The sequence below is a fragment of the Xenopus tropicalis genome, chromosome 6 (genome assembly GCF_000004195.4).
Source record: "Xenopus tropicalis strain Nigerian chromosome 6, UCB_Xtro_10.0, whole genome shotgun sequence".
NCBI lineage: Eukaryota > Metazoa > Chordata > Amphibia > Anura > Pipidae > Xenopus > Xenopus tropicalis.
The window spans coordinates 71,958,398-71,985,145 of record NC_030682.2 but is presented as its reverse complement, the minus strand read 5'-3'; the positions used below and the strand labels follow the sequence as shown (position 1 = coordinate 71,985,145).

The 26,748-nt window shown below is 40.6% G+C and overlaps 1 protein-coding gene across 2 annotated transcripts; it reads left to right on the top strand.

Moving 5' to 3' along the window:
• The first annotated feature begins 180 nt into the window (after nucleotides 1-180).
• cct5 (chaperonin containing TCP1 subunit 5) lies at nucleotides 181-25,412 on the top strand. 2 transcript variants are annotated; one of them, NM_204009.1, is made up of 11 exons: nucleotides 181-294; nucleotides 2,858-2,918; nucleotides 3,006-3,170; nucleotides 3,366-3,564; nucleotides 7,145-7,337; nucleotides 7,417-7,566; nucleotides 14,785-14,904; nucleotides 16,923-17,108; nucleotides 22,197-22,334; nucleotides 24,266-24,446; nucleotides 25,165-25,407. In NM_204009.1, exons 1-11 carry the CDS (start codon nucleotides 190-192, stop codon nucleotides 25,290-25,292), a joined length of 1,626 nt encoding a protein of 541 aa, NP_989340.1. In that variant the 5' UTR covers nucleotides 181-189; the 3' UTR covers nucleotides 25,293-25,407. The 2 variants fall into 2 exon arrangements, with proteins under 2 accessions (NP_989340.1, XP_012819924.1); XM_012964470.3 differs by lacking the exon at nucleotides 181-294 and adding an exon at nucleotides 340-363 and having other exon boundaries at nucleotides 25,165-25,412.
• The last annotated feature ends 1,336 nt before the right edge of the window (nucleotides 25,413-26,748 follow it).

Below are 26,748 nucleotides of genomic sequence, written 5' to 3'. Positions count from 1 at the left end.
TATGTGATCAAATTTCGTCTCCCCCCACCCCCAACAAAAGAGGCTTCTAGAACGTAACACGACAGTTGCAGAGCATGCGTAGTACAGAGTCTGTCGATTCCTACGCGTGCGCTGTACGGAAGCCGGGTGGGTCTGAAAGCGTGTAGTGCTGTATTCGTTAGTTCTTTCATTCGATTCTTTGTCGCAGTCATGTCTGCGCTTGGAACTCTCGCCTTCGATGAATATGGGCGGCCTTTTATTATCATCAAGGACCAGGATCGCAAGTCTCGGCTCAGTGGGCTAGATGCGCTGAAGGTAATGAGTTGGTGTTAAGGCCGCACCTTCACCGTTTAAAGCTGAAATTGAATCCTTACGGTGCTGTGGGTATGGCACAGTATTTCTTATTCATTTTACATTATTTTATAGTATTTGTATAGTAACTTTCAGGTAAATCCGATAGATACTAGAGAGGTACACCTTTTAGCATTCCTATTCTGTGATTTGTGGGGTAGAGGAATTTCAGTTCTGTAGAAGGAGCTGGAATTCAAGGGCTATGTGTCTGACGTAAAAATAATTGATTAGCTTCTTATAATCCTGTGCCCCATCGAAATTGCGATGTTCCTACATCTTGTTGCACTTAAAATGTCACTTGTAGATTGGAATGCAAGCAATACCATATTAGGTGTACGAATTGCAATGTGCATTTTCTTGCTTTGCTTGTAAATCTCCTTTTAGATAGAAAAAGACTTTGTCAAATTTACTTCGTGTATTTAGCAGAGTGGTCCAAGGAGAGAAGCACAGTGTACGCTGCTCTTTTAATTTACACTTTAAATCTTGCCCTGTTTTCTTAAACTCTCCATACACAGGCTGTTTTTTGCATTCTCAAACAATTGTACAGGTATGGGACCTGTTATCCAGCATGCTTGGGTCCTGGGTTTTTCCGGATAAGGGGTCTTTCTGTAACTTGGATCTCTATAATTTAAGTCTGCTAAAAATCATTTAAATATTGAATAAACCCAATAGGATTGTTTTGCCTCCAATAAGGATGAATTATATACCCTTAGTTGGGATCAAGTACAAGGTACTATTTTATTATTACAGAGAAAAGGAAACCATTTTTATAAAAAATTGAATTATTTGCTTATAACGGAGTCTATGGGAGATGGCTTTCACGTAATTCGGAACTTTGTGGATAACGGGTGTAGGGACCCATAGGTTTAAATTCCCTATGGAGTGATATCCCTACCTCTTCACATAGATCCCTTGTTACTGGGCAGAAGCCTTTGTAACAGTTTATAGTTTTGCCTATCCTTTATTGTCCCATATGGTTGTCCACACCCCTTTCAGCCTCATATAGTGTCTAGCAAGGAGGTGTGGCTTCCTCTTTGGCTGTCTGTCTGCTTCCCAACAACAGCTCCATTGAGCCTGGGTGCAGACACAGGCCCCAGTTAGCAATATTCTTTTGAAGTAAAGTCAGGGACAGGGCCCCGTGAACGAGGTAAAGTTAGTTTCAGGACTAGACTCTGTCATAACACTCTAGGAGTGTGACTCAGTCAGGGCTATTTAGAAAGAGCAGCTGTCGCTCCAACAAAGGAGAATTTAGTGGGTTTAGCATACCCCAGGCTCTGTCTGCCTTGCTGTAGGGACCACAGTTCAGACACAGGTATCAGGCTAGTATTAACCCCTGAACCACTGTTGGCTGTAGGGATCCAGTCCAGTAAAGGGTTTTCAACCTTCAGATAAACATTTGTTGAACTCCCGGGTTCCCTTAGTTTACAGCATATTTGAGATGTATGAAAAGTGCTTGTCTGCAGTAGTGTTCCCAAGTGTATCTAGAGCAGTGCTGTCCAACTGGCGGCCCGCGGGCCTCTGTGTGGCCCCCCACCTTTCTGGCTGCTTTGATGGCTTACTCTTGTGTAAGCTTTAAATGGTATCAGTACTGTGATTAACTGCCCCCCCTGCATGGTTCTCACCTCAGATTCAGGCTGTAATAAGGCTGTATTGTTTAAATATGTAATCCCCTGTACTGTTCACACCTTTTAGTTTCTGCATTGTTCACCCCCTGCAGTGTTCATACCTCAGGCTGTAATCACCCATATTGTTCACCTGTTCACACCTCAGGAGCAGTAGAAACCCACAAATAATCCCTGCACACTACAAAAAGAACATTTACTGAGGTGGTACTTCAATTAAAAAGTTTTTTAATATATAGTTATTGTGCAGACTGTAGGAGCAGTGCCAGCATTGTGTCACTGTAGGCTGCCTGTGTGTGCCATCATAGGGCAAGCAGAGTATGGCACACACAGGCAGGGTAGGGAAGGCAGAGTATGGCACACACAGGCAGAGTAGGGCACACACAGGCAGGGTAGGGCACACACAGGCAGGGTAGGGCACACACAGGCAGGGTAGGGCACACACAGGCAGGGTAGGGCACACACAGGCAGGGTAGGGCACACACAGGCAGGGTAGGGCACACACAGGCAGGGTAGGGCAGGTTTTTGCTGTACTACAACCATTAATATGGGTATGGTCATGTGATAACATGGGTGTGGTTTCAAGTGGGTGCGGTTTCAAAAAGGGGAGTGGTCAAAACTGTCTTGCATTATCGGCCCTCCACCACGTAGGTCGGAAAAATTCCGGCCCTCGGTACAACAGAAGTTGGACAGCACTGATCTAGAGCATCAAATAAGCATTCACCCAAATATTGTGCTTATTGCAGTTCATACTGCAGCACAGGTGCATCTCCATAGTCTGGAAACCATTGCCATAGGCTTTTCAGCCACAATCTGTAGCACAATCTGTACTTTTTTTTTTATTTTTACGTTTCATTAAGAGTATATACAAGTGCTAATTCTGTCCTACGTCTACTTTCTTACAGTCTCATATTATGGCAGCTAAAGCCGTTGCAAACACGCTAAGAACATCACTTGGGCCCAATGGTAAGCTGATGGCCTTTGAGGTAAATTATTACTTCCTTAAATCTTTGTTTTGATCTAAACTGAAGAATTTATTCAAAATGATTTTAGGACTTGACAAGATGATGGTGGATAAGGATGGGCAAGTTACAGTCACCAATGATGGTGCTACGATTCTTAGTATGATGGATGTGGATCACCAAATTGCCAAACTAATGGTTGAATTGTCTAAGTCTCAGGATGATGAAATTGGAGATGGCACTACAGGTGTTGTAGGTAAGACCATTTAATATTTTTTAAATAAATTGCTAACTGTGTCAGCCTTGTAGATTTTAGGTCTCATTGTGTCTGCTTGTCCAGCCAAAACCAAAATAATAATTTACAGAGCTGATAAAAAGATAAACTAAACGTAGTCAACAAATGTAAAATAGTATGTTTCAGACATTTTGCTAACATAAGAATTTGTTGCAGTTCTTGCTGGTGCATTGCTGGAACAAGCGGAACAGTTATTAGATCGTGGTATCCACCCTATCAGGATTGCTGATGGGTATGAACAAGCAGCACGTATTGCTGTTGAACATCTTGACAAGATCAGCGACAGTTTTCCAGTTGATCCTGAGAACTTGGAGCCACTTATTCGAACCGCAATGACAACATTGGGCTCAAAAGTGTAAGATTTGCCTTTGTGATACAGGTTTTAGTGTATTTCTTATGAGACAAGCAAGTAGTGTTTGATAAATGTATGTGTTAGTTTACAAAGAATTAAAAATAAAACTCGAGAGGTACATTTCCTGAAGAAAATGTGAGTGGTGCTTGCCGTGGCAAAACTCGTGCCCCAATATTACAATGTTTCCTTCAGTTTGGTTAATTGCCCCTGCTGGGGCAATTAACTGCCCACCCCTCAGAAAAGTCATAGCATCCCATTCCCGAATAAGCCGCACGGTTTGACACCTCATTCATGGGTCTACGACAAACGTTGCGTGGCTCAGTCAAAGTTGGTCTCAATGTTAAGTCTATGGGCGGATAATTGCCCCCTGCAGGGGCAATTAACCGCCCCCCCTCAGAAAAGTCATAGCACCCCATTCCCGAATAAGCCGCACAGTTTGACACCTCATTCATGGGTCTATGACAAACTAGTTATTTGCCAAAATCCCCATTATAAGTCAATGGGGCAAATTTGGGGACCTCTTTTGCCCCGGGGGTAAAACTTATACCCTTGTGCGGGGTATCTTCTGACATAGGTTGCAAACCTCTTCAAATGTGGTAAATTTCACGTTTCTAAAAAAATCCCTCTCTGCGCTACAATCCGTCAAAGTTGGCCTCAATGTTAAGTCAATGGGATTTTTGGCCTGGTTTATTGCCCCCTGCGGGGGCAATTAACCGCCCACCCCTGAGAAAAGTCATAGCACCCCATTCCCAAATAGGCCGCACGATTTGACACATCACTCATGGGTCTACGACAAAAGGTGCGGGACTAATTACATACCGAACTTTTGTACGAAAGAAGAAGAAGAAAAATAAGCCTGAGATAACAGTAGTGATGCTTTGCTTCACAAGCACCACTAATTATGTTCATTGCTAAACATCTATGAGTGATAGTGATACCCCGTTTCTGGGATATTATAAAATCTGCAATCCATTGGAATGATACATGAACAAAAAATTATGGTAATACACAACCAACCTCAGGAACCAGTAGTTATGTAGTACAGCATGCTGTATACTGCAGCGTTTTTCAACCGCAGTGTGCCGCGAGATGTTGCCTGGTGTGCCGTAGGCAGGGCCGCAATTTTTACTTTCAAAAAAAAAAAATCTGGGCCCTGTCATTGGTTGCGCCCCGTGTGTACGGGTGACGTCAGTACGCACGGGGCGCAACGTTATAAAAGGGCCTGTGTGCGGTCGCGTGTAGGCAGAAGTGCAGAGGCGGCGCGCGTGAGGGGAAGATGCTGCTGAAGCCGCCAAAGAGTAAAATGCTGCTGGGCACCAATGTATTAGGGGGGCCATGGGGCACACTGACTTATGGGGGCACTGCTGCTGGGCACCAATGTACTAGGGGGGCTGGCTCTTGGCACCAATGTACTGGGGGGCACTGCTGCTGGGCACCAATGTACTAGGGGGGCACTGCTCTTGGCACCAATGTACTAGGGGGGCACTGCTGATGGGCACCAATGTACTAGGGGGGCACTGCTGATGGGCACCAATGTACTAGGGGGGCACTGCTGATGGGCACCAATGTACTAGGGGGGCACTGCTGATGGGCACCAATGTACTAGGGGGGCACTGCTGATGGGCACCAATGTACTAGGGGGGCACTGCTGATGGGCACCAATGTACTAGGGGGGCTGGGCACCAATGTACTAGGGGGCACTGCTGCTGGGCACCAGTGTACTAGGGGGGCACTGCTCTTGGCACCAATGTACTAGGGGGGTACTGCTGCTGGGCACCAATGTACTAGGGGGGCACTGCTCTTGGCACCAATGTACTAGGGGGGCACTGCTGCTGGGCACCAGTGTACTAGGGGGGCACTGCTGCTGGGCACAGAGTTAAATTTTTTAATATTTTCTAATGGTGGTGTGCCTCGTGATTTTTTTCATGAAACAAGTGTGCCTTTGCCCAAAAAAGGTTGAAAAACACTGGTATACTGTATACTACTTAAAGGAACAGTAAAACCAAAAAATGAAAGTGTATAAAAGTAATTACAATGTAATGTACTGTTGCCCTGCATTGCTACAACTGGTGTGTTTGCCTCAGAAAGACTACTATAGTTTATATAAGTAAGCTGCTGTGTAGCCATGGGGGCAGCCATTCAAAGGAGAAAAGGCACAGGTTACTTAGTAGATAACAGATAAACCCCCATTATATGGGTCTTATCTACTAGTTATCTGCTATGTAACCTGTGCCTTTTCTCCTTTTTTCCATCTTGAATGGCTGCCCCCGGGGCTACACAGCAGTTTATTTATATAGTAGCTTTTTTGTAGCAAAAACACCATTTTTTTTGCAGAGCAACAGCACATTATATTTTAATTACTTTAAAACACTTTAATTTTTTGATGTTACTGTTCCTTTAACAAGTTTTTTAGTTAGTTTGTCTATTGGAGATATATGCTTATGAGATAGTTACTTGATACTTATGGATGTGAATTATACCCTCTATAAGGTGTTATATATACATGTTGAGGGGCTTCTCCTTTCCTTTGTAGTACTGCTATGTTTTTATGGGCTGGGTATTTTTTATCTATTGTTGGCAGTGGTAATTACAGGTGTTACAGGGTCTTCTTGTTTAAGTATTTGGGACCATGGCTTCATCTTATAAGTCCTTGTTTTTTTTGTTTTTTTTTCCCAAGTGACTATGTAAGTAAAAGGTTGTTAATCAAATGACCATTACCATTAATTCCTCTTTTCTGTCAAACTTCTGACACTTGGAGAAAGAAGGTATTTGTTGTCTCTATTCTGAAATTAACTATCCTAATTAATGCAGGGGTGAGTGATATTTAACAATAATGATATTTATAGAAAGTGTTTTTTTTTTTTTTCAATAAATTAAAAGCAGACTATGTCTACATTGTGTCAATCTGTGACTTCATTATGTCAATAATAATTTGAGCTGTAGTGTTAGCTATTTCTCCGCTCCATGTGCCCAGGGCCTTATAATTCGGACATTTATGGATATCTGGTTTCCAGATGAGGGAACCTTTACCTATATACCAGGGGTAGGGAACCTATGGCTCGGGAGCCAGATGTGGCTCTTTTGATGGCTGCATCTGGCTCACTGCCAAATCTTTAATAAAAAAATAACGGGGGCGTGGCCTGCGCTCGCCGGATAGAAGACGTGTTCTAAGCCTTAACACGTCTTATATCTGCCAAGCGCAAACCACGCCCTCCTCAGCATCGCATCCGGCATCCTTGGCACCCACCCTACCCTGCCCCTGCGCTCGGCGGATAGAAGACGTGTTCCAAGCCTTTGAACACGTCTTCTATCCGCCAAGCGCAGGCTACGCCCTCTTCTGCATCGCATCCGCATCCCCGGGACCTACCCTACCTTGCCCCGCAGCATCCGCGGCCAAACATATTGCATGGCTCTCACGGAATTACATTTTAAAATATGTGGTGTTTATGGCTCTCTCAGCCAAAAAGGTTCCTGACCCCTGCTATATACTAAGGTTGTGTGCTTATCCATCTACAAGATAAGATAAATAATTATCTGCCATATCTTATTTTCTAGTTATTCGTTATAAAATCTGTTCCTATAGGATCAACCGCTGCCACCGACAGATGGCAGAAATTGCAGTGAATAGCATTTTGACTGTTGCTGATATGGATCGCAAGGACGTAGACTTTGAGTTAATAAAGGTTGAAGGAAAAGTTGGAGGTAAACTAGAGGATACACAACTGATCAAAGGTGTTATAGTGGACAAGGACTTCAGTCACCCTCAGATGCCAAAAGTATGTATTCCTTTTCACCTTATTTTTCTCTTTCATCTGCAAAAACTAAATATTGTCTTTACTCTCCATTACGTTTTAGGTAGTGAAAGATGCTAAAATCGCCATTCTCACATGTCCATTTGAACCACCAAAGCCCAAGACAAAACATAAGCTAGATGTTACTTCAGTGGAAGATTATAAAGCACTTCAGAAATATGAGAAAGAAAAGTTTCTTGAAATGGTGAAACAGGTGAAGACAATAAAAAAACTATTGTTTTAGTAGCTTGGCATATTTTGTACAAACAAACATATATTACATTACAAACATTATATAGCATTCCTAATTTGATTTGATTTGAAAAAAAAATACCTTACATCTTACTGCTCCAGCATCTGATAATTCTCTGGCTCATTTATTTACACTGGGAAAATATGCTCCATTGCATCATGTCAGACTTGCAGCAAACCAAGCTTAAAGTGAGACTGACACCAAGAAACTACTCTTCAAAATATTAATGTACAAAAAGTTACCTATTGGCCATGTTGATCGTTTTTTTGCTGATATGGCTGCTTTTGTTTGTAATTGTAACTTAAAGTTCCTAAACCTGACTGTTTTGCCAACCTGTCTGTCCCTTCTCAACCTGTCCGTTATAGCTTCTAATGCTAACAGGCTACTGCTGCAAAAATATGGTAGACCCCCTCATAGAGGAAATTGGGGCATCAGATAGGTAATGTATAAGCATTGGGAAAATACTTTAAAGGCAAAATTATCTAGCATGGAATAATATGTTAAGATAGATGTAAAAAAGGCTTATTTTCTGGTGTCGGTATCTCTTTAAAACTGATGCGATAGACTAGTGCAGTAACTTGCCGCAAATATGCCCAGTGTTTGTAAAGGAGCCCCTCTTTCATTTTACATATTCAAGGCAAGGATGATAGCCATGCTTCCAGGGCATCAACTTGATTGACATATTTTCTATGAAATATATGCTCTGTCCTGTCTAATCACAAACAGATGCTTACATATTGTCTATTAATTTTATAGTATTTAACAGTGTCATTTAGTTCAGGGTTGTCAGTTCTGTGGCCCACCAGCTAGCATGGAAATAGATTTCAAGGATCTGCTGAGAGATGCAGTTTAACATGATTGGTATCAGTATTTCCGTGCCCAATCACTAGCTGGAGCGTTTGGCTTGCAGTTTCCTGTTTTTTCTCTCCTTCTCCATTACGCTGCATGAGCAGGAGTCTCCTTTAGCTTTTTTTTTTTTTTTTTGGGACGCACTGCTCCGTGATGGATGCCTCATCTGAAGCAAGTAATTATAGACTTTAGACTAAACTAGGCAAGACTTATACTCCTGTAGAAATAAGGACGTGTAGGGAGCCCTACTCGCAATTGATTCTTAGTGGTCCTGCTTCGAGAAAATGTATGTATTGTATATATGTAGTGAAAGAATTTTACAAACAGAAAAACACGCACCATCCATTCTCCTTTGGAAACTAATTTGCCAACAAAAAAGACCTATATACAGTGCTTTGCTGAAGTATTCACCCCCCTGGCATTTTTCATGTTTTGTTGCCTCACAACCTAGAATTAATAATAATAAAAAAAAAACAACAAAATACAAATACAAGAGTATTGTAGAAATGATACCTATATTGGCTAACAATAAAAATACATTGCAAGCTTTCAGAGCTCTAAGGCCCCTTCATCAGGCAAAATACAAATGAGAACTGAAATGGCACAACATTTATACTGATAGATCAGAGAGAAGTGTTTACAAGCAATAAATTAGGAAGTTACAGATAGATAGAGATAACTTGTGAAGATAGTGAAAGTAATTAAGGTTTATTAGGGTGGGTTGTAAATAGTCCAGGGGTCTGGATTCAGTCAGATCAGATAGTGTGACATGAAACCTGACCCCAAATTAAGGCCCTGTCTTAAAGGGGAAGGAAAGGCAAAGTCACTTGGGGGTGCCAAAATGTTAGGCACCCCCAAGTGACTTTAATCGCTTACCTTGTACCCCGGGCTGGTGCCCCTGTTAGGAGAAAATAGCACCAGCCCGGGGTACCTGGAGCGCAGCACTTCCTCCTTCCGCCTTCCACTTCCTAAACTGCCGGTGGCCGGGCATGCACAGTAGAGCGAAAAAGCCGACTTAAATGTTTAAGTTCGGCTTTTCACTCTACTGCGCATGCGCGCGCAGCGAAGCCGGAAGGAGGAAGCGCCGGCAGCTACCCCGGGCTGGTGCTGTTTTCTCCTGACAGCGGCACCAGCCCAGTAAAAGGTAGGCGGTTAAAGTCACTTGGGGGTGCCTAACATTTTGGCACCCCCAAGTGACTTTACCTTTCTTTTTCCTTTAATGTGTTAAATAACTCCATACATTTGAATTCATAGATCTTCCTTTCTCGTTCAGATCCAAAGTTCCCTTTTAGAATTAACACCTTCATGTCCTGAAGCCTGTGGTCCTGATTGCAGAAGTGTTGTCCCACTGGTGTATCACATGCTTTGGTTTTGATCTTATGTCTGTGATGGTTCATCCTTGTGCGCAGTTTTTGCCCTGTTTCTCCAATGTACATTCCTCCTGTAGGGCACTTAGTACATATGATCAAGTACACAACATTGGAGGAAGCACATGAATAGCAGTCCCGAATGGTTTAGACTTTTTGTGTATTCGGTATTGCAATTTGATCTTTGCACAGGATGTATTTGCAAGTCTCACATCTTTTGCTGTTGCAGGGAAATGTCCCTGCTTTAGTTGTTTGGGGAAGAGCACTTCTAACAATCATTTTCCTCAGACTGGGAGGTTGTCTATAGGACAGAAGGGGTAGTTCAGGGAATATCTCCTTTAGTCTGGTATCTGTATGGAGCATGGGCTGCAGGTCCCTGGCTATTTTTCTTATAATGTTCAGCTGTGGAATTCAAATGTATGGAGTTATTTAACACATTAATACAGGGCCTTAATTTGGGGTCAGGTTTCATGTCACACTATCTGATCTGACTGAATCCAGACCCCTGGACTATTTACAACCCACCCTAATAAACCTTAATTACTTTCACTATCTTCACAAGTTATCTCTATCTATCTGTAACTTCCTAATTTATTGCTTGTAAACACTTCTCTCTGATCTATCAGTATAAATGTTGTGCCATTTCAGTTCTCATTTGTATTTTGCCTGATGAAGGGGCCTTAGAGCTCTGAAAGCTTGCAATGTATTTTTATTGTTAGCCAATATAGGTATCATTTCTACAATACTCTTGTATTTGTATTTTGTTGTTTTTTTTTTATTATTATTTTTGACACTGGCTAACACGGTACTACAGTTTTTGTTTTGTGATTAACCTAGAATTAAAATGAATTGTTTAAGAGTTTGCACTATTTCATTTACAGAACACGCCTACAACTTTGAAGATGTATATTTTTTTTTTTTTATTGTGATGCAAACAACAAATCGGACAAAATAACAGAAAACTTCAGTGTGCATAACTGTCCACCCGCCCCCCTAAAGTCAGTACTTTGTAGAGCCACCTTTTGCAATTATAGCTGCAAGTCACTTTGGACAAGTCTCTATGAGCTTGCTACATCTTGCCAATTCCTCAGGGCAAAACTGTTCCAGCTCCTTCATGTTGGATGGTTTTAGCTCCAGGGGATCCTCTAAGATTTGGATTTTTTTTTTTTAATAACTCAACCCTAACATAGTAAGTTAGATTTAAAAAAGACAAACATCCATCAAGTTCAACCATAATGCCTGTTCAACCATAATGCCTGTTCAACAAGAGCTATCTCCCATCAATCTGTATCCCCTCACTTGCTAGAAAGCCATCCAACCCCTTCTTGAAGCTATATAATGTATCAGCCAGTACGACTAATTCAGGGAGGGAATTCCACAACTTCACAGCTCTCACAGTAAAAAATCCTTTCCGAATATTTAAACCTAACCTCCCTTCTTCTAAACGGAGTGGGTGCCCTCGTGTCCGTTGGAAGGACCAACTGGTAAATAAAGTATTAGGTTATTATATGATCCCCTTATATATTTATACATTGTTATCATGTCACCTCTTAAGCGCCTCTTCTCCAGTGTAAACAGACCCATCTTGGCCAGTCTTTCTTCATAACTGAGACTTTCCATACCCATTACCAGCTTAGTTGCCTTTCTCTGGACCCTCCAGCAACTTTGTCGCTGACTTCTTTGGAAAGCTCCTTGGTTCTTTTGGTGTGATGCCTCTGGAGCCTTTCAGAAAGGGTGTGTTTATACTGACAGATCATGTGACACTTAGATTGCACACAGGTGGACTTCATTTCACTAATTATGTGACTTTTGAAGGTAATTGGTTGCACCAAGACTTTTTAGGGGCTTCATGGCAAAGGTGGTGATTACATACGCACATGCCAATTTTCAGTTTATTTATTTATTTTTATATATTTTTCTCATTTTACTTCACCAACTTAGACTATTTTGTGCAGACCCATCACATAAAATAAGATTAAGAAACATTTAAATTACAGTTTGGAATGTAACAAAACATGAAAATTGCCAAGGGGGATGAATACTTTAGCAAAGCACTGTAAGGGCAGGTTCCCCATCTTTTGTGTATTTCTGTCTTGCCAGAAGGAGGTTAAACTGGCTGACTCTCATGCTTATGTGTTGTCCTTGGAAGGTTCAGCACCCTGCTCTCCCTTCTATACTACTACCAGTGCTATGCTGGTGGGTAATTAGGCCAGCCAGACACTACAACTTAAACAATACATCTGACCAAACAGGTTCCTAGGGTAAATTTCAATCCCAGTAGTGGGCCTTCTCCTTCCTTTAGTCTAGTCCATGCCAAGGCGCTTAAGTCTTCACTGTAACTTGCAAAGGCCTTACAGGTGCACATACAACTTAAGAGCATTTCTTTTAAATAAAGGGTTCATCCAGGCACACGTATAAAAACTGGGGAGAGAAATATTTTTTTGCTTTGAAAAGGTAAGATGATACATTGGGTAGAGTTACTGAGCCCTTGAGCCCATTACTCTGCCTCTATTCTGGATTCTGGGTTGGCAAGTAGAACACATCGCCTCTTTGGGTCTTACAATATAACCACTAATTCGTCCAGCAAATATTCATAGCTTGCTGACTAATTACTTTTTTTTTTTTTTTTTTTTTTTTTTTTTTTAAACCCTTGGTGTTCTCTTTGACAATAGCCCTTGGATGTAGAAGAAGCGAAAATCTTGTTAACTGTTTCTAGGATATTAATGCATTTAATGGAAAACCCTATTTATTTATGAATACCAAAATGTTATGCACCACTCTGAATAGAGTTGCTATGTATTTTTTAGTGGGCCACTGCTACTGTGTGTACTATTAGTGTACTGGCCCAGAGGAATTTTGATTTGCAGGGTCATGGCACATTTCATGTAGGGGTTAACTTGTTCAGAAGCTTCTCAGTATAACCTTGCTTTGTGGAGCGATTGGGTTGGTTTCTCTTACTGGCCTTTTATGTTTGTTTTTTGTGTTAGTTTTTGGTACTGTGGATGATGTAATTGCAGATTCTGTTAATGCCTTTAAGAGGGGCCTGGATGAGTTCTTGAACAAGCATAGTATCCAAGGCTATTGTGATACTAATGTCTACAGTTAGTATTAATGTTTGTATATATAGTTTATGTATGTGAGTGTATAGATAAGTCAGTATAGATTTGTGTGTGCTGGGTTTACTTGGAAGGGTTGAACTTGATGGACTCTGGTCTTTTTTTCAAACCTATGTAACTTTTCATCTCTGCTTTCAGGGTTTTTTGTTTTTTTTTGTGGCTGTGACTGACTCTTTTATCATGGCTGTTTTACTGCCTGTATATAAACAGCCAATATGCTTTCACCTGCTCCATGATGTTACTGCATTGACAGGCACAGTGTTGACCTGTATTTAGAAATGAAAATGCATTCTCATCCCAAAATACACTCTGTATACACAAGTGGATAAACAGCCAAGTGTGGAAGTAGCATAAGACTTGTGGACAAATCCCTGGTAATGATAATTTAGTAAGTTACTCCGCCCCTTAGCTTGTTGCTAGAGTGATGGTGTGTGAGTAGAGGTTTTCGTCTGTTATTTAGGAGGAAATAAAGTGTTGGTAAATAGTTAAAGGAGAAGGAAAAGCTAATTAATCTCAAACTGCAGGCATACCGTATATACTCTAGTATAAGCAGAGTTTTTCAGCACCAAAAATGTGCTGAAAAAGTAACCCTCGGCTTATACTCGAGTATATGGATTTGAAGCCGTAATGAGCTTGTTGCGCGCCATCTCCATCCTACACTGCAGCCGCTTTGTGTTGCGCCCAGATCAGCGATGGGATCCCCATATGTCTGCCCGAACCTGTCACTTAGTATGGCAGCTTAGCCTTCCCAAACTTGGCTTTGTCTGCTGCTGTACCATTTTTCTTTCCCTGTACCTGTTTTCTTTCCCAGTGCTCTTCAAGGCAGGAGGGTCAAAGGGTCCTCCATCCACCTTTCCCTAATCTGCAGCTGCCAGCATGATATATTTATGAAGAGTTCACAGGGGGTCACCCTGAGTGTCCTTTTATTATTTATTTGATTATAGAAACTTAGCAGTAGCGGCTGCATTTCCCACCCTAGGCTTATACTCGAGTCAATAAGTTTTCTTAGGTAAAATTAGGTACCTCGGCTTATATTCGGATCGGCTTATACTCGAGTATATACGGTACCTTCAGTTGTTTCAATAGTGCCCTTAATTCTCCACATATTTCTCCCGTTCAGATGATTAGAAGCCAGACAGGAAGAAAAAACGCTAATCTGTGTAAAGAAAGTTCCCATAATGTCTCGCTTCTGAACAGACACCCAGACCAAGTTAGATTATGGGGCACATTTACTAATCCACGAACGCTCCGAGCGTTCGATCGGCGTATTTTCGGGTCTTTTTCGTACTTTGTGACAAAATTGTATTGTCGCACCGAGTACGAAAGTTTCGGATTCATTCAAGCTTCGGAATCGTGACTTTCCTTGGGCCAGGTTGGAGCTGCACAGTGCCATTGAGTCCTATGGGAGGCTTCCAAAATCATGCACAGAAGGATCAAAGTCGGAAAGGTGTTCCAGCATTTTACGATCATTCGGATATGAAAATTTTGAGACTTTCGGATCGCCAATACGATTCGAATTCGTGTTTTCATGAATTTGCCCCTATGTGTCAGCTTTCCTGCTGATTGGCTCAGATCTACATTCCTAAAGGAGGGAGTGAGTTCTTAGCATTCTTGAGGGAGGGGGGAGCAGCAGAGAGGAGAGAGCTGAAAGCTGTGTCTCTCTGGCAGAGGAAAACAGACACAACTAATCTTTTGACAGAGAAGTCAGTGCAGCTGTTTCTGTGAGTGCTTGTGGCTGTATTTACATAGACCTTTCTGATAAAGCTTACTTAGTTTTTACTTTTCTTTTTCCTTTAACCACATTTAACTGATGTTAGAAATACTGCTTTTGCTTTAATTTCTTATAGATAAAAGATACAGGTGCAAATCTTGCCATATGTCAGTGGGGCTTTGACGATGAAGCAAATCATTTATTATTACAAAATGAACTTCCTGCTGTTCGATGGGTTGGTGGACCTGAAATAGAGGTAAATTTTTTTTTCTTCTAAAAAATAGCAAAGGCAACCAAACAACGCTAAACCTTGAACATTCAAATCTAATACATGAGTAGTTTAATCTTTCATGTTTAATTTTTGGAGGGATAATCAAGGCAGGCAACAATTTATTTTGTTTTTATAGCATATAATTATTTTTTACAGACCTCCCAATGTTTATCCAGATCCTATATAAATGCATATATATCTGCTGCTTTGATTTTCTTTTTCCCCTTTCTTTTCTCCTGCTTCTATCCCATATTATGTTCTCCTTATGTTTTCTTATACTCCTTTTTTTTCCTACCCTTTTATAGCCACATTTTTTTTTTCCTTTTCCCTTTTTTCCACTTTATTCTCACTGTTACTCTTATACTAATTTGTCCCCATTCCTACACTTTTTTTATTCTCACAAAATGCCCCTACTCTGAAACCATGTTATTTACTTTATCTGTTGCAGTTTTACATAAATATTGGCATAACAATGCAATTCATTTCATATCGTGTATGCATGTGTACAGCTGGAACAATATTATTGTGTAAAACTGCATTTTGTAATATTATCTGTGTGTGTATGCTTTTTGCTAAAGCCTTCCTATATTCATATAATGTGAATATCGCTTGGTTTGAGCATTGGGCAGGTTTGAAAATCTGAAAAGGTGCATTTGCAGATGAGGAAGTGAAGAGAAACCCCATCACCTTTTGATGTCCTACTGTTACACAATTTTGCAGAGAGCTTCTTTTTGTTTGTGTTTTTTCAATTGCCAGAGCTAACTGGGCAGAGAATAGAAAAGGACTGGCAAACTACTTATAATAGCAATTATATATACAAATAACCTATAAACCATTGCAAATTTGTAATGAATGTATGTTGCAAAGTTGCTTAGAATTGTTTTCTTTTATTAGGCAAAACATTATATGTTGGGCTGACTTGTCACCAAGGTCTGTCACTGCTATGTGTATTTGCAATACAGTAATTTCCATTCACAGGAGCTGTGATAGGAATGCCTTAGCCTTTAAAACAGGGTCCCCAACCTTTTTTTACCCGTGAGCAACATTTAAATGTTAAAAATTTTTGGGGAGCAATAAGGGCTGTGATTGGTTATTTGATAGCCCAGTGGTGACTGGCAGACTACAGGAGGCTCTGCTTGATAGTACACATGGACTTTATGCCTCCAAATCTTGTCTTCAAGTCAGAAATTTAAAAATGAAAACCTGCTTTGAGGCCACTGGGAACAACATTAGAGGGGTTGGTGAGCAACATGTTGTTGTCTTGAGCCCTTGGTTGGAGATCACTGCTTTAAAAGGACAGTATAACTCCTCTTTCCCTCATGTCCTTTGGCAGCACTTAGACTGGCACTTAGAGATGTTGTCCTGTGGGTGGGTAAAAATATTGACCCTAGTTAAATTGACACTCGCTCATCCACTATAAAGATCCCTCCTCCCTTTGAGATTAATGGGTTTTTTTCTACTGGCAGGAATTATACCATGTTGAGGTTTTCCTGAGCCCCTGTCAGATGACTCTGCCCCCAGATAATGGGTAAGACCAGGGCATCTTTCAGATGTCTCTGCCCCCTGTCTTTTATGAAATAGCAGCCTTACCATTATGAAGATGCTCCATGAAAAGGGGTTCTAAATACAGACAGGAATTAGAAGTGTGCTGGATGGCACATCTGGATATCAAGAAACCAAAAAGTTGTCAGGAAGCAGCGTTGTAAAATGAGAACTCTCAAAGTTTATTTATCCATACATAAAAAGCAAAAGGATAGCCTATCCTTTTGCTTTTTATGTATGGAAAAATAAACTTTGAGAGTGCCAGTGCCTTTTATTACACATGAGGGTTTGTTTGCTGTTGTCTCTTTTTTTGCAGTTAAATATAAAAATCTATGTTAAAACATGTTTTCATTAGTCTGACAAAAATGTGCATTAATTTGCAGACTGTTTGTAATGGTTATACATGTAGATCATTATTCTATAGTAGAAGAAATTAACTTCTTCTTCTTCTTGTTTTGCAGTTAATTGCTATTGCAACAGGAGGCCGTATTGTCCCACGATTTTGTGAGTTAACTCCAGAAAAACTTGGTTATGCTGGTATTGTGAAAGAAATTTCTTTTGGCACAACCAAGGATCGAATGCTTGTTATTGAGCAATGCAAGAACTCTAGAGCTGTAACTATATTCATCAGAGGAGGAAATAAGATGGTAAGTTTTCTTTATTTTTCCTCTTCAACTTAATAACAGACTTGATATCATACACTGTTGGCATTAGTTTGAAAAATGTTTCATTGTGATTCAATGAAAAATGAATGCATTAGAGCAATTATTTTACTTTTAAGAAGTAAAATGAACTGCCTGCACCTTTTTTTGGGGCGCATGCGCGCAGCTGACCAGGCAGGATGTGTCTGTGAACGCTCCGTACCCTCACCGCACTATTAAGCAACCACCAGCAGAGCAGATTGCCTCAATCGCTAAAAAAAGGTACCGATCCTTTACCTAACAAGCTTCTGCATATAGCGATGGCTCCCCCGTCAGCGAGAAAAAGGCAACAGCTCCAAACACCACCGATGTTTCAAAAGCGCGCCACTGAAAACTCGCAGACGCCATCTTTATCGCCGTGCGCAGAGCAGGATCAAGACACAGAGGAGCCCCTGCTCGCTACCGAGACCCAGGCAGCACTTCAAACGGTACAGACATTATTCAAAACCGAACTAAAAGCTGCCGTAGTAGAATTTACCCGCCAAATCAGGGAAATAGGCGACAGAGTGGACAAACTAGAACAATGTGCAGACTCACATGCGGCGGCCCTGCAAGATGACCAAAAACAGCTTACCTTACACCAGAACCAAATCCTACAACTAGAAACTAAAGTTGAAGACCTAGAGAACCGCTCTAGACGAGGTAATCTACGGGTAAGGGGGGTCCCCGAAACAGTAACCGACCTCACACTATTAATGGAGGAGGTCCTACACCAGCTACTCCCCGATCACCCCAATGATTACCTACATATAGAAAGGATCCACAGGGCCCTAGGCCGCCCTCGTAATCCCAACCTACCCAGGGACATAGTGCTAAAACTACACCATGTAGAAGTGAGAGACCTAGCCTTGCAAGCTGCCCGAACTATGTCTAAAGAGAAATTACCCTACAATATGAAGCCAGTCACGGCAATACTTACACAGCACCAAGTCAAATACAGATGGGGCTTTCCATTCTCGCTGCAATTCCCCTGGAAAGGCCAAAACCACTCCATCCACACACCAGAGGAAGGGATGGCAATACTGGAAGGAGCACCACCGAGTCCAGCTAGAACCAACAGCCCACCCTCTACCTCACCCCGTCCAGACCCAGAATGGACCACAATCCCCATCAACAGGCAACAAAAGCGACCCCCTCTGAGCTCTTCCACCAAGGAGCAAAGGCCACCTAGACCTCGTCCAAATGGGGACCAGACTTGACACAGTAAGACCGCCACCAACCTAAGATAAGGTTCACCTACGGTAACACAGAAGCCCATGGCTCAGTATTTGTAGGCAAAAAAGCTCCCTTTATCGCTACCTACCCTAGCGGTTTTGGGAAATTGCTACCCCCAAAGAACACCTTCTAGTGCCCCCACCCCCGACAAGGAAAAGGGGAGCACAATGGTTCAGTGCTCACTAATAAGTGTTAACTCACTGTATTATAGTATGTTTTATGTATACAAGTTTGTAAGGTTATATTTTTATTTGTTTGGTTTAGCGGCTGGGATCCTACGCGCGGGGTATAGGAATGAAAAAACTGTAATACACAGAAATGGAGACTTGAGACCCTACCAGCGAACAACACATACCACTAAATTTGGACTTCTAATTTACCATCCTAATGTCGATTAAAATACTATCCCATAACGCACAAGGTCTCAACTCTCCATGTAAGAGAAGGGCAGCATTTCAGCATTATAACAGACTTTCCCCAGACATATTATGCCTTCAGGAGACACACTTCACCACAAATTCCTACCCGAAATTCTTTCACAAGCACTATACTAGATACTATCTTTCATCTGCGGCGAGCAGGCACAGAGGGGTTGCTATATTTTTACATAAATTCCCTTTTAACGTCACTAAGACAACCGTAGATAATCAAGGGCAATATGTTATCCTCCAAGGAACGCTATACGATACACCATACATCATTCTCTCAACATATGCCCCAACAGACTCTCCACTCCCCTTTTTTTAAAACAATTGCGAACATCCTAACATCCCTCCCTAAAGCTAGAGTCCTCTGGGCTGGAGATTTTAACCTATCCTTCAACCATGCCCTAGATAGATCTGCATCTACCTCTGCAACCAGACACAGAAAACTGACAAAACAAATAGAACAACTATTGCAGGCACACAATCTTTCAGATACATGGAGAGAAGCTAATAACAGCAAAAGAGACTATACATTCTACTCCCATACACACAATAGCTACTCAAGGATAGATTATATCTTAATAAACTCACTTGACCTCTCAGTTTTGCAGGAATCGAGAATAATACACTGTGCATGGTCTGACCATGATTTCATGATGTCAGTGCTGGATCAACAGTCCCCCCCACCTATCCGCCCCACATGGAGACTAAATGAGAGTTTACTAGCAGATCCTGAATGCGTTAAATATATTTCACAAGAGTTAAAACTCTTTTTTTCAAGAAAACACCAACCCCGAATCATCCCCTGTCTGGATATGGGTATCGCACAAAGCATACATAAGGGGATGTTTGATCCAATACGCATCTAGAAAGAAAAAAGAAAGATTACGAACACAAACTTTATTAGAATCCGAACTTACAGTACTAGAACAGAGCAACAGAACACGCCCTACAACCAGAACTAGGAAAGCCATAGAAGAACTCAAACAAAAACTTAAAGCTTGTCAGATAGCCAATGCGGAGAAAGCCATCCGAAAAACCAATCACAAGTTTTACCTGTACGCTAACAAACCTGATAGGATGTTGGCCAATCTGCTAAAAACCCATAACAAACGCAATAGCATATATAAAATCAGGCAGCCAGACGGCCGCATTACCACCAACCCGAACACAATAGCCTCGACATTTATGGCATTCTACCAAAGACTCTATAAAACAAATAGAGTAACACATGCAGCAGATATTAACTCGTTTCTTAAAAAATATGCCCCTGCACCACTAACCCCAGAAATTAAACAAATGATAGAAGGAGATATCACACACGACGAAATACAGCAGACAATAAAAAAACTAAAGCTAAACAAAGCCCCGGGCCCGGATGGCATCTCATCTCTCTATTACAAAAAATTCCAAGACCAGCTGATCCAACACCTACATAAACTTTATCAACACATTGTTACAGGCCACTCACTACCGCCATAGATGAATGAAGCTAGAATATCGATAATCCCAAAACCAAATAAGGATCCCCTTACTCCTAAAAACTATAGACCAATTTCACTCCTCAATGTAGATATAAAAATGTTAGCAACCATATTAGCCCTCCGCATAAACAAAGTACTGACAACCACGATACATAAGGATCAAATAGGATTCATCCCATCCAGACGAGCCCCAGACAACATACGAAAAATCCTAAACTTAATTACTCAAGCAAACAAAACGAACACCCCCCTCTGCCTGCTCACTCTAGATATTGAAAAAGCGTTCGACACGCTAGACTGGAAATATCTATTTACTCTCCTGGAAGTAATAGGCATCGGTCCCAATTTTACTAAAACATTACAAACGTACTACTCTGCCCCCAGAGCCCAGCTCAACCTCCCAACTACTAGCCCACTGGGGCACATAGAAATCCATAGGGGAACCAGACAGGGCTGCCCCTTATCCCCAGCCCTTTTTTCATTAGCAATGGAACCACTAGCTAGAGCAATCCGGGAGAATGAAGATATCCAAGGCCTAAAGGTAAAAATAAAGAATACAAAGTATCTCTATTTGCCTACGACCTCCTGCTTCATGTAACAAAACCACTAACCTCATTGCCTAACCTGGTAAAAACACTAGCTGACTTTGCGAAAGTCTCCGGGCTAACAGTTAACCCGGATAAATCTGAAATGCTGCCCTGTAATGTACCTAAGCATATGGTGAAACTTATAGAGGTAAACTTTGGCTTTAAAATGCAAACTGATTCCATACAATATCTAGGAGTCAAACTCACCCCAAACTTAACAACATTATATAAGGCAAACTTTCCTCCCTTGATAAAACTCCTAATGCATGACTTATTAACATGGGATAAACAAACTCTTTTCAACTTGTAGCCCGTAGTGCTACAGAGGATGTCCAGAACTGGGAACCATGCTACATATATGGTGGAACTGCAACATCGTCTCACAATTTTGGGATACAGTAACCCATATGCTGTCAAGATTTTTTCATACACAGTTCCCCAAAGATCCACTAACTCTGCTACTGGGGAAAAAACCACCCCGATTTACAAATTCAGGACACAGGCTGAGCCAACACATACTAATGGCTGCCAGATTGATAATCGCCAGCAACTGGAAAAAAGCAGAACTCCCACTAAATTCACTAAAAGCAAAGATAATCTGCATAGCTACTAATGAAAAGCTCTCATATATGCTATAGAATGACATGGAAGCCTATGAAAAAATTTGGATGCCCTGGCTACTACATGAAAATGACCCCCAACTGCTTATGGCCATCAGAGCATAATCCTAGGGCCAGGCTACTAATCAAAATAACCAAGGAAGAGACACCCCCCACACTGCTAAAATAACAGGTCCCAGCCGCTACAAAACCGTTCCAAACTGTAAATAGTTACGATTTTATGTTTTTATCATTACTCTTCTCTTTTTACTTTCCTCCCTCCCCATTATGATTCTTTTTCTTTTAGAGGTTTTTTTTTTTTTTCTTTCTCCCTCTCTCCTACCTGGTATTCACTACTCCATAACAACTTTCTGTCACTCCTGATACCAACCAATAATGATTGTAATTATGCAGACAACTGCACTGAATAACTTGCTAATGACGTAATAGTGAATCTGTCAAAAAAGTATAACAAACAATGTTTAAGCCTGAAAAAAGAAAGCGAGTGTGACAAGTGACAAATGTGTAAACAAAGATACAAAATGCGCTACCATGCTTTGTTTATGGGTGGTAGTGAAACTGCTAACCCCTTCCCTTCTTCCTTTCTGTACCCAAAATCCCCCTTTTCTTTTTCAATAAAAATTATAAGTTGTTTTTAAAAAAAGTAATTTTTTTTTTTACCAATTTACTTTTATGTACAAATTCTTTTTTTTTTTTTTTTTAGATAATTGAAGAAGCAAAGCGTTCACTCCATGATGCTTTGTGTGTTATTCGTAATCTTGTAAGGGACAATCGAATTGTTTATGGAGGTGGGGCTGCAGAGATCTCCTGTGCTTTAGCCGTTAGCGAGGCTGCGGACAAGGTAAAGACGTGTTTTAATGACCTAAAAATAAGGAAACCATTTAATAAATGCCTTGTTTGTTTGCTTCCCATTTTTTAGCTGTCAACTTTAGAAGATAATAAGATTCTAGCTAAATTCTCACAGAGCCTGTTAGCCGCCCACGATAGATTTCTGCTATCATGGGCAACTAACCGTTCCAAAGTGCCTTTCCACCGGCAATAATAGGAGTCACCGGTGGAAAGGTCTTGCATCGCTTCGGTTTTCCAAAGTCACGCAAACTTTCCTCCTGCAGATAAGTCTTTTCGGAGGGGTTACTAATACGCTCAATGAGACATCAGCCTTAGGATGAAATCCAGTGTAAAAGAATAGGTGAAACAATTAGAGACTTGGTCCTTGGCTATCTCAGCTGCTTTTGTAACTATCAATTTCAACAGTGGTACCAACACAGCCATATGCAAACAGCATATATTTAAACCCTTAAGAAATCTGTGTTTTCTTAACCCCTTAGGACAGTGCTGTCCAACTGGCTGCCCGCCGGCCCCCCTTTGTGTGGCTCTCCACCTGTCTGGCTGCTGTGACTGCTTACCTTTGTGTAAACTTTAATCTTAGTACTGATACCATATTCAGGCTGTAAACCCATATATTGTTTAAACATGTAATTCCCTGTACTGTTTACACCTTTAATACCTTCATTGTTCACCCCCTGCAGAGTTCACACCTTAGGCTCAGACACAGGCAGTATAGGGCAGGTATAGTATGGCACACACAGGCAGGATAGGGCAGACAGAGTACTGTACCTCCGCAATAAAGATTTTTAAAGGGCTTGTCCCGTTTGCAGCTCTGAGTACCAGTGCTTTTTGCTACTTGTATCCTGGGAGGGTGCTGATCCCTCCAGCAGTGTGCACCGAGCCCTACAATTTTTGGAGAGCCAAGGGTGTGTGAGGAGGGTCTCCTGTTCTTCTTCTGCTGCCTGTGTACCATACTCTGCCTACCCTATGCTGCCTGTGGGAGGTGAACCTGGCAGCCATTTGTTTAGTGAGTTTGTAGTATTTGAAAATAGTCATTATATGGTCCATGTGCTATCCAAATGGGGAGGAGGAGGCATATGGATTTAAGGGTGTGTCTTAATATGACATAATTTAATTCTTTCACATATGAATCATGGTGAGCACCAACCATTTGGGTTTTTGCTGCACTACCACCATTAATGGTGTGGTTTAAAGTGGGTGCCATTTAAAATAGGGGAGTGGTTAAAACTGACTTCCATTATTGGCCCTCCATGATGTAGACCAGAAAAATTCCAGCCCTCAGTACCACAGAAGTTGGACAGCACTGCCTTAGAATATATAGTATATTGAATATTGTTCCTTTCTTAACAAAAATTATCCCAGTCCCCTCCTCCTCTACATTTGTTGTCTCCTATTTCACCTATAGCTGAAATATTCTTTTATCAACTTCCCCCCCTGTTTCTGTACAAAAAGTTGCCCTGCTACAAAATCTCTCTTTTTATATAGCATCTATGTTCCGTAATTCTCAGTGTTTGTAAACTAACATTTTCACTGCTATTCTTATATAATTGCTATGTATATACGTTTGGCTTATAAGCTGCAATACCTCTTATGTCCATTGACGTTTTTTTGATAGGGCTCCGACAGAACAGTGCCAATGGCACATTTATAAATTTGTATGATTTTTTTTTTTTTTTAACAAAGTAACTGACTGATATTACAATGTTATTTAATAAGCTAAAAGAGCTTCACGCTATGTGTATGTAGTATATAACATTTTATGTATTTTATTTAATCTATAAAGCACTTGAAACTACCTCATGATACTTAAGTGCATATGACATATGGTTAAGTTACTCTTCTTACAGGAGAGGTCACTCAAAGGTGTATAAGAATTGTTGTGATTTTTTTTTTTTTTTAATAAACTTCCTGTATTTTATTTAGTGTCCATCTCTGGAACAGTATGCCATGAGAGCCTTTGCTGACGCATTGGAAATTATTCCTATGTCACTTGCTGAAAACAGTGGTATGAATCCTATTCAGACAATGACTGAAGTACGATCTAAGCAAGTGAAGGAAAGCAACCCAGCACTTGGCATTGATTGCCTGCATAAGGGCACAAATGGTAAGATCCTTGCACAGTTCAATGGTCAGTTGTTTATTAAAGGAGAAGTATCATCCGAACAAAAATATATAGGAGGATCCTACATTATATTTTTATATACATTATATATTTTTTCCTTTTAGCCGCTGTTTTGTGCAGTTTGTTGTCACTGATCAATTTACAGGGAAAACAAGTGCAGTATGCTGTAGAGTAGAGGTCTTTGCTGATCTTTTTTATTTATTTTGGATTTACAATGCACAGTTCTTTTTATTACTGTTCTTTATATTTTACTTTTAACCTAACTTACCTCAAACAAAGCAGTCATCTGAGAAATAGGTGTTGTTGGAGTAGCTTTTTATTATTGCAAAGCAGAAACTTCAGCCAGATGAAGGTACCCAGTCTGCCCATTAAAAAGTGTCCATACTGTTAAATGCACTAAAATCTAAAATTGTTTTAAATCTATTGTTAAATGTAATGACGGTCATTGCCAAGGAGCTCCCAGCAGATCCCCAAAGGCCCTGTTTGTAAGATGAATCTGATAATTATATTTTGTATGTTTTAAACTTGAATTATTTTCTGTCTTATTTATGACATCATGCTTGATATATTTAGTCATTTAAAAACCAAACCATAGAATGTATACAGCCACTACAAAGCTACAAATAAGTAACATATCTGTAGCTGCAATCACCTTGATGTGTATAATTTTAGACTACTTTATTTTTTTTTGTTTTTACAGATATGAAGCAGCAGCATGTCATAGAAACTTTAATTGGCAAGAAACAGCAGATTTCTTTGGCTACACAAGTTGTTAAAATGATTTTGAAAATCGATGACATCCGTCGGCCTGGTGAAATTGAAGAGTAAACTTCATATCGCCGTCAAACAGGAAAACACTTATTTCAGCTCAGTGCTACTTGCTAAATTTTGCATTTCTCATATACTGCATATTTTACATCGACAATAAAAATTCTGCTGTTAACTTAATGTGTGTGACTTTATATAATTTATGTACAATAAGGGGAATAATCATACTTGATTTTCTTTCATACATCAAAAGTAAAATAAGGAATACTTTGAGCGCTTAAATGCTTAAAAGGTATAAATTGCCATGGTTTTGTATGGCTTTTAATCATCCTTTTCTATTCTGTCTTACAATCTGCAACTGAAAATGCTATCTGGTTGTTTTGATCTTTGCTTCTGGCAACCAAGACAGAAGGTTCAGTTTTATTGTCATTTAATTGCCCTTACCTTAAATTCTGACTTCTGTCTGCTAGCTGATTTCTAGTGTAAATCAAAGGAGAACTGCACATGAAAGTATAATAAGTAAATGCTTCTAAGCAAGCATCCAATATACATTCAATATTGTGATTGATTTTAAAGTTATATATAAATTAATTTGGTGTTGTAAGCATGGTTTGTGTATCCCCTTTTGTTCTTTGGTTCTGTGATAAACTACTTGGGTAACAGTGGGTTAAGTGATTCTGCTGCGTTAGTACAGGTGAAAACAGTCAGACCAGCACAGTAACTTCTGGTACGTTTATTATAACATGGCTGGAAAAAGTGGCCTGCCTCATAATGGCTCTCTGCATAGACAGGAAGTGGGAAACAAGAACTGGATAATGAATTATAGACAAATGGCAAAAAGTAGGAATACCCTTAACCAAAATGTAGACACAACATAGTACGTTAGGTTGAAAAAAGACATATGTCCATCAAGTTCAACCATATTGCCTAACTGCTAGTTGATCCAGAGAAAGGCAGACCCCCCTATTTGAAGCCTCCCTAATTTGCTGCAGAGGGGGAAAAAATTCCTTCCTGACTCCAAGATGGCAATCAGACCAGTCCCTGGATCATCTTGTAGTAAAAGCTATCTCCCATAACCCTGTATTTCCTCACTTGCTAAGAAGCCATCCAGTCCCTTCTTAAAGCTATATAATGTATCAGCCAGTATGACTGGGAGGGAATTCTACAATTTCACAGCTCTCACTGTAAAAAACCACTTAGCCACCCAGAAGGCCAGTTTGTCAAGATCCTGCTTCAAGGATGCAACATCCTGGATAGAATTGACTGGGCTGCAGAGTTTTGTGTCATCTGCAAACACTGATGCATTACTTATAATACCCTCGCCTAAGCCATTTATAACAAGTTAAACAAAAGTGCACCCAGTACAGAACCCTGAGGGACCCCACTGAGAACATTACTTCAAGTAGAGAATGTTCCATTAATTACCACCCGCTGTACTCGGTCCTGTAGCCAGCTTTCTATCCATGTGCAAACGACTTAACTAAGACCAATAGACCATAGTTTACTGTAAAAAAGC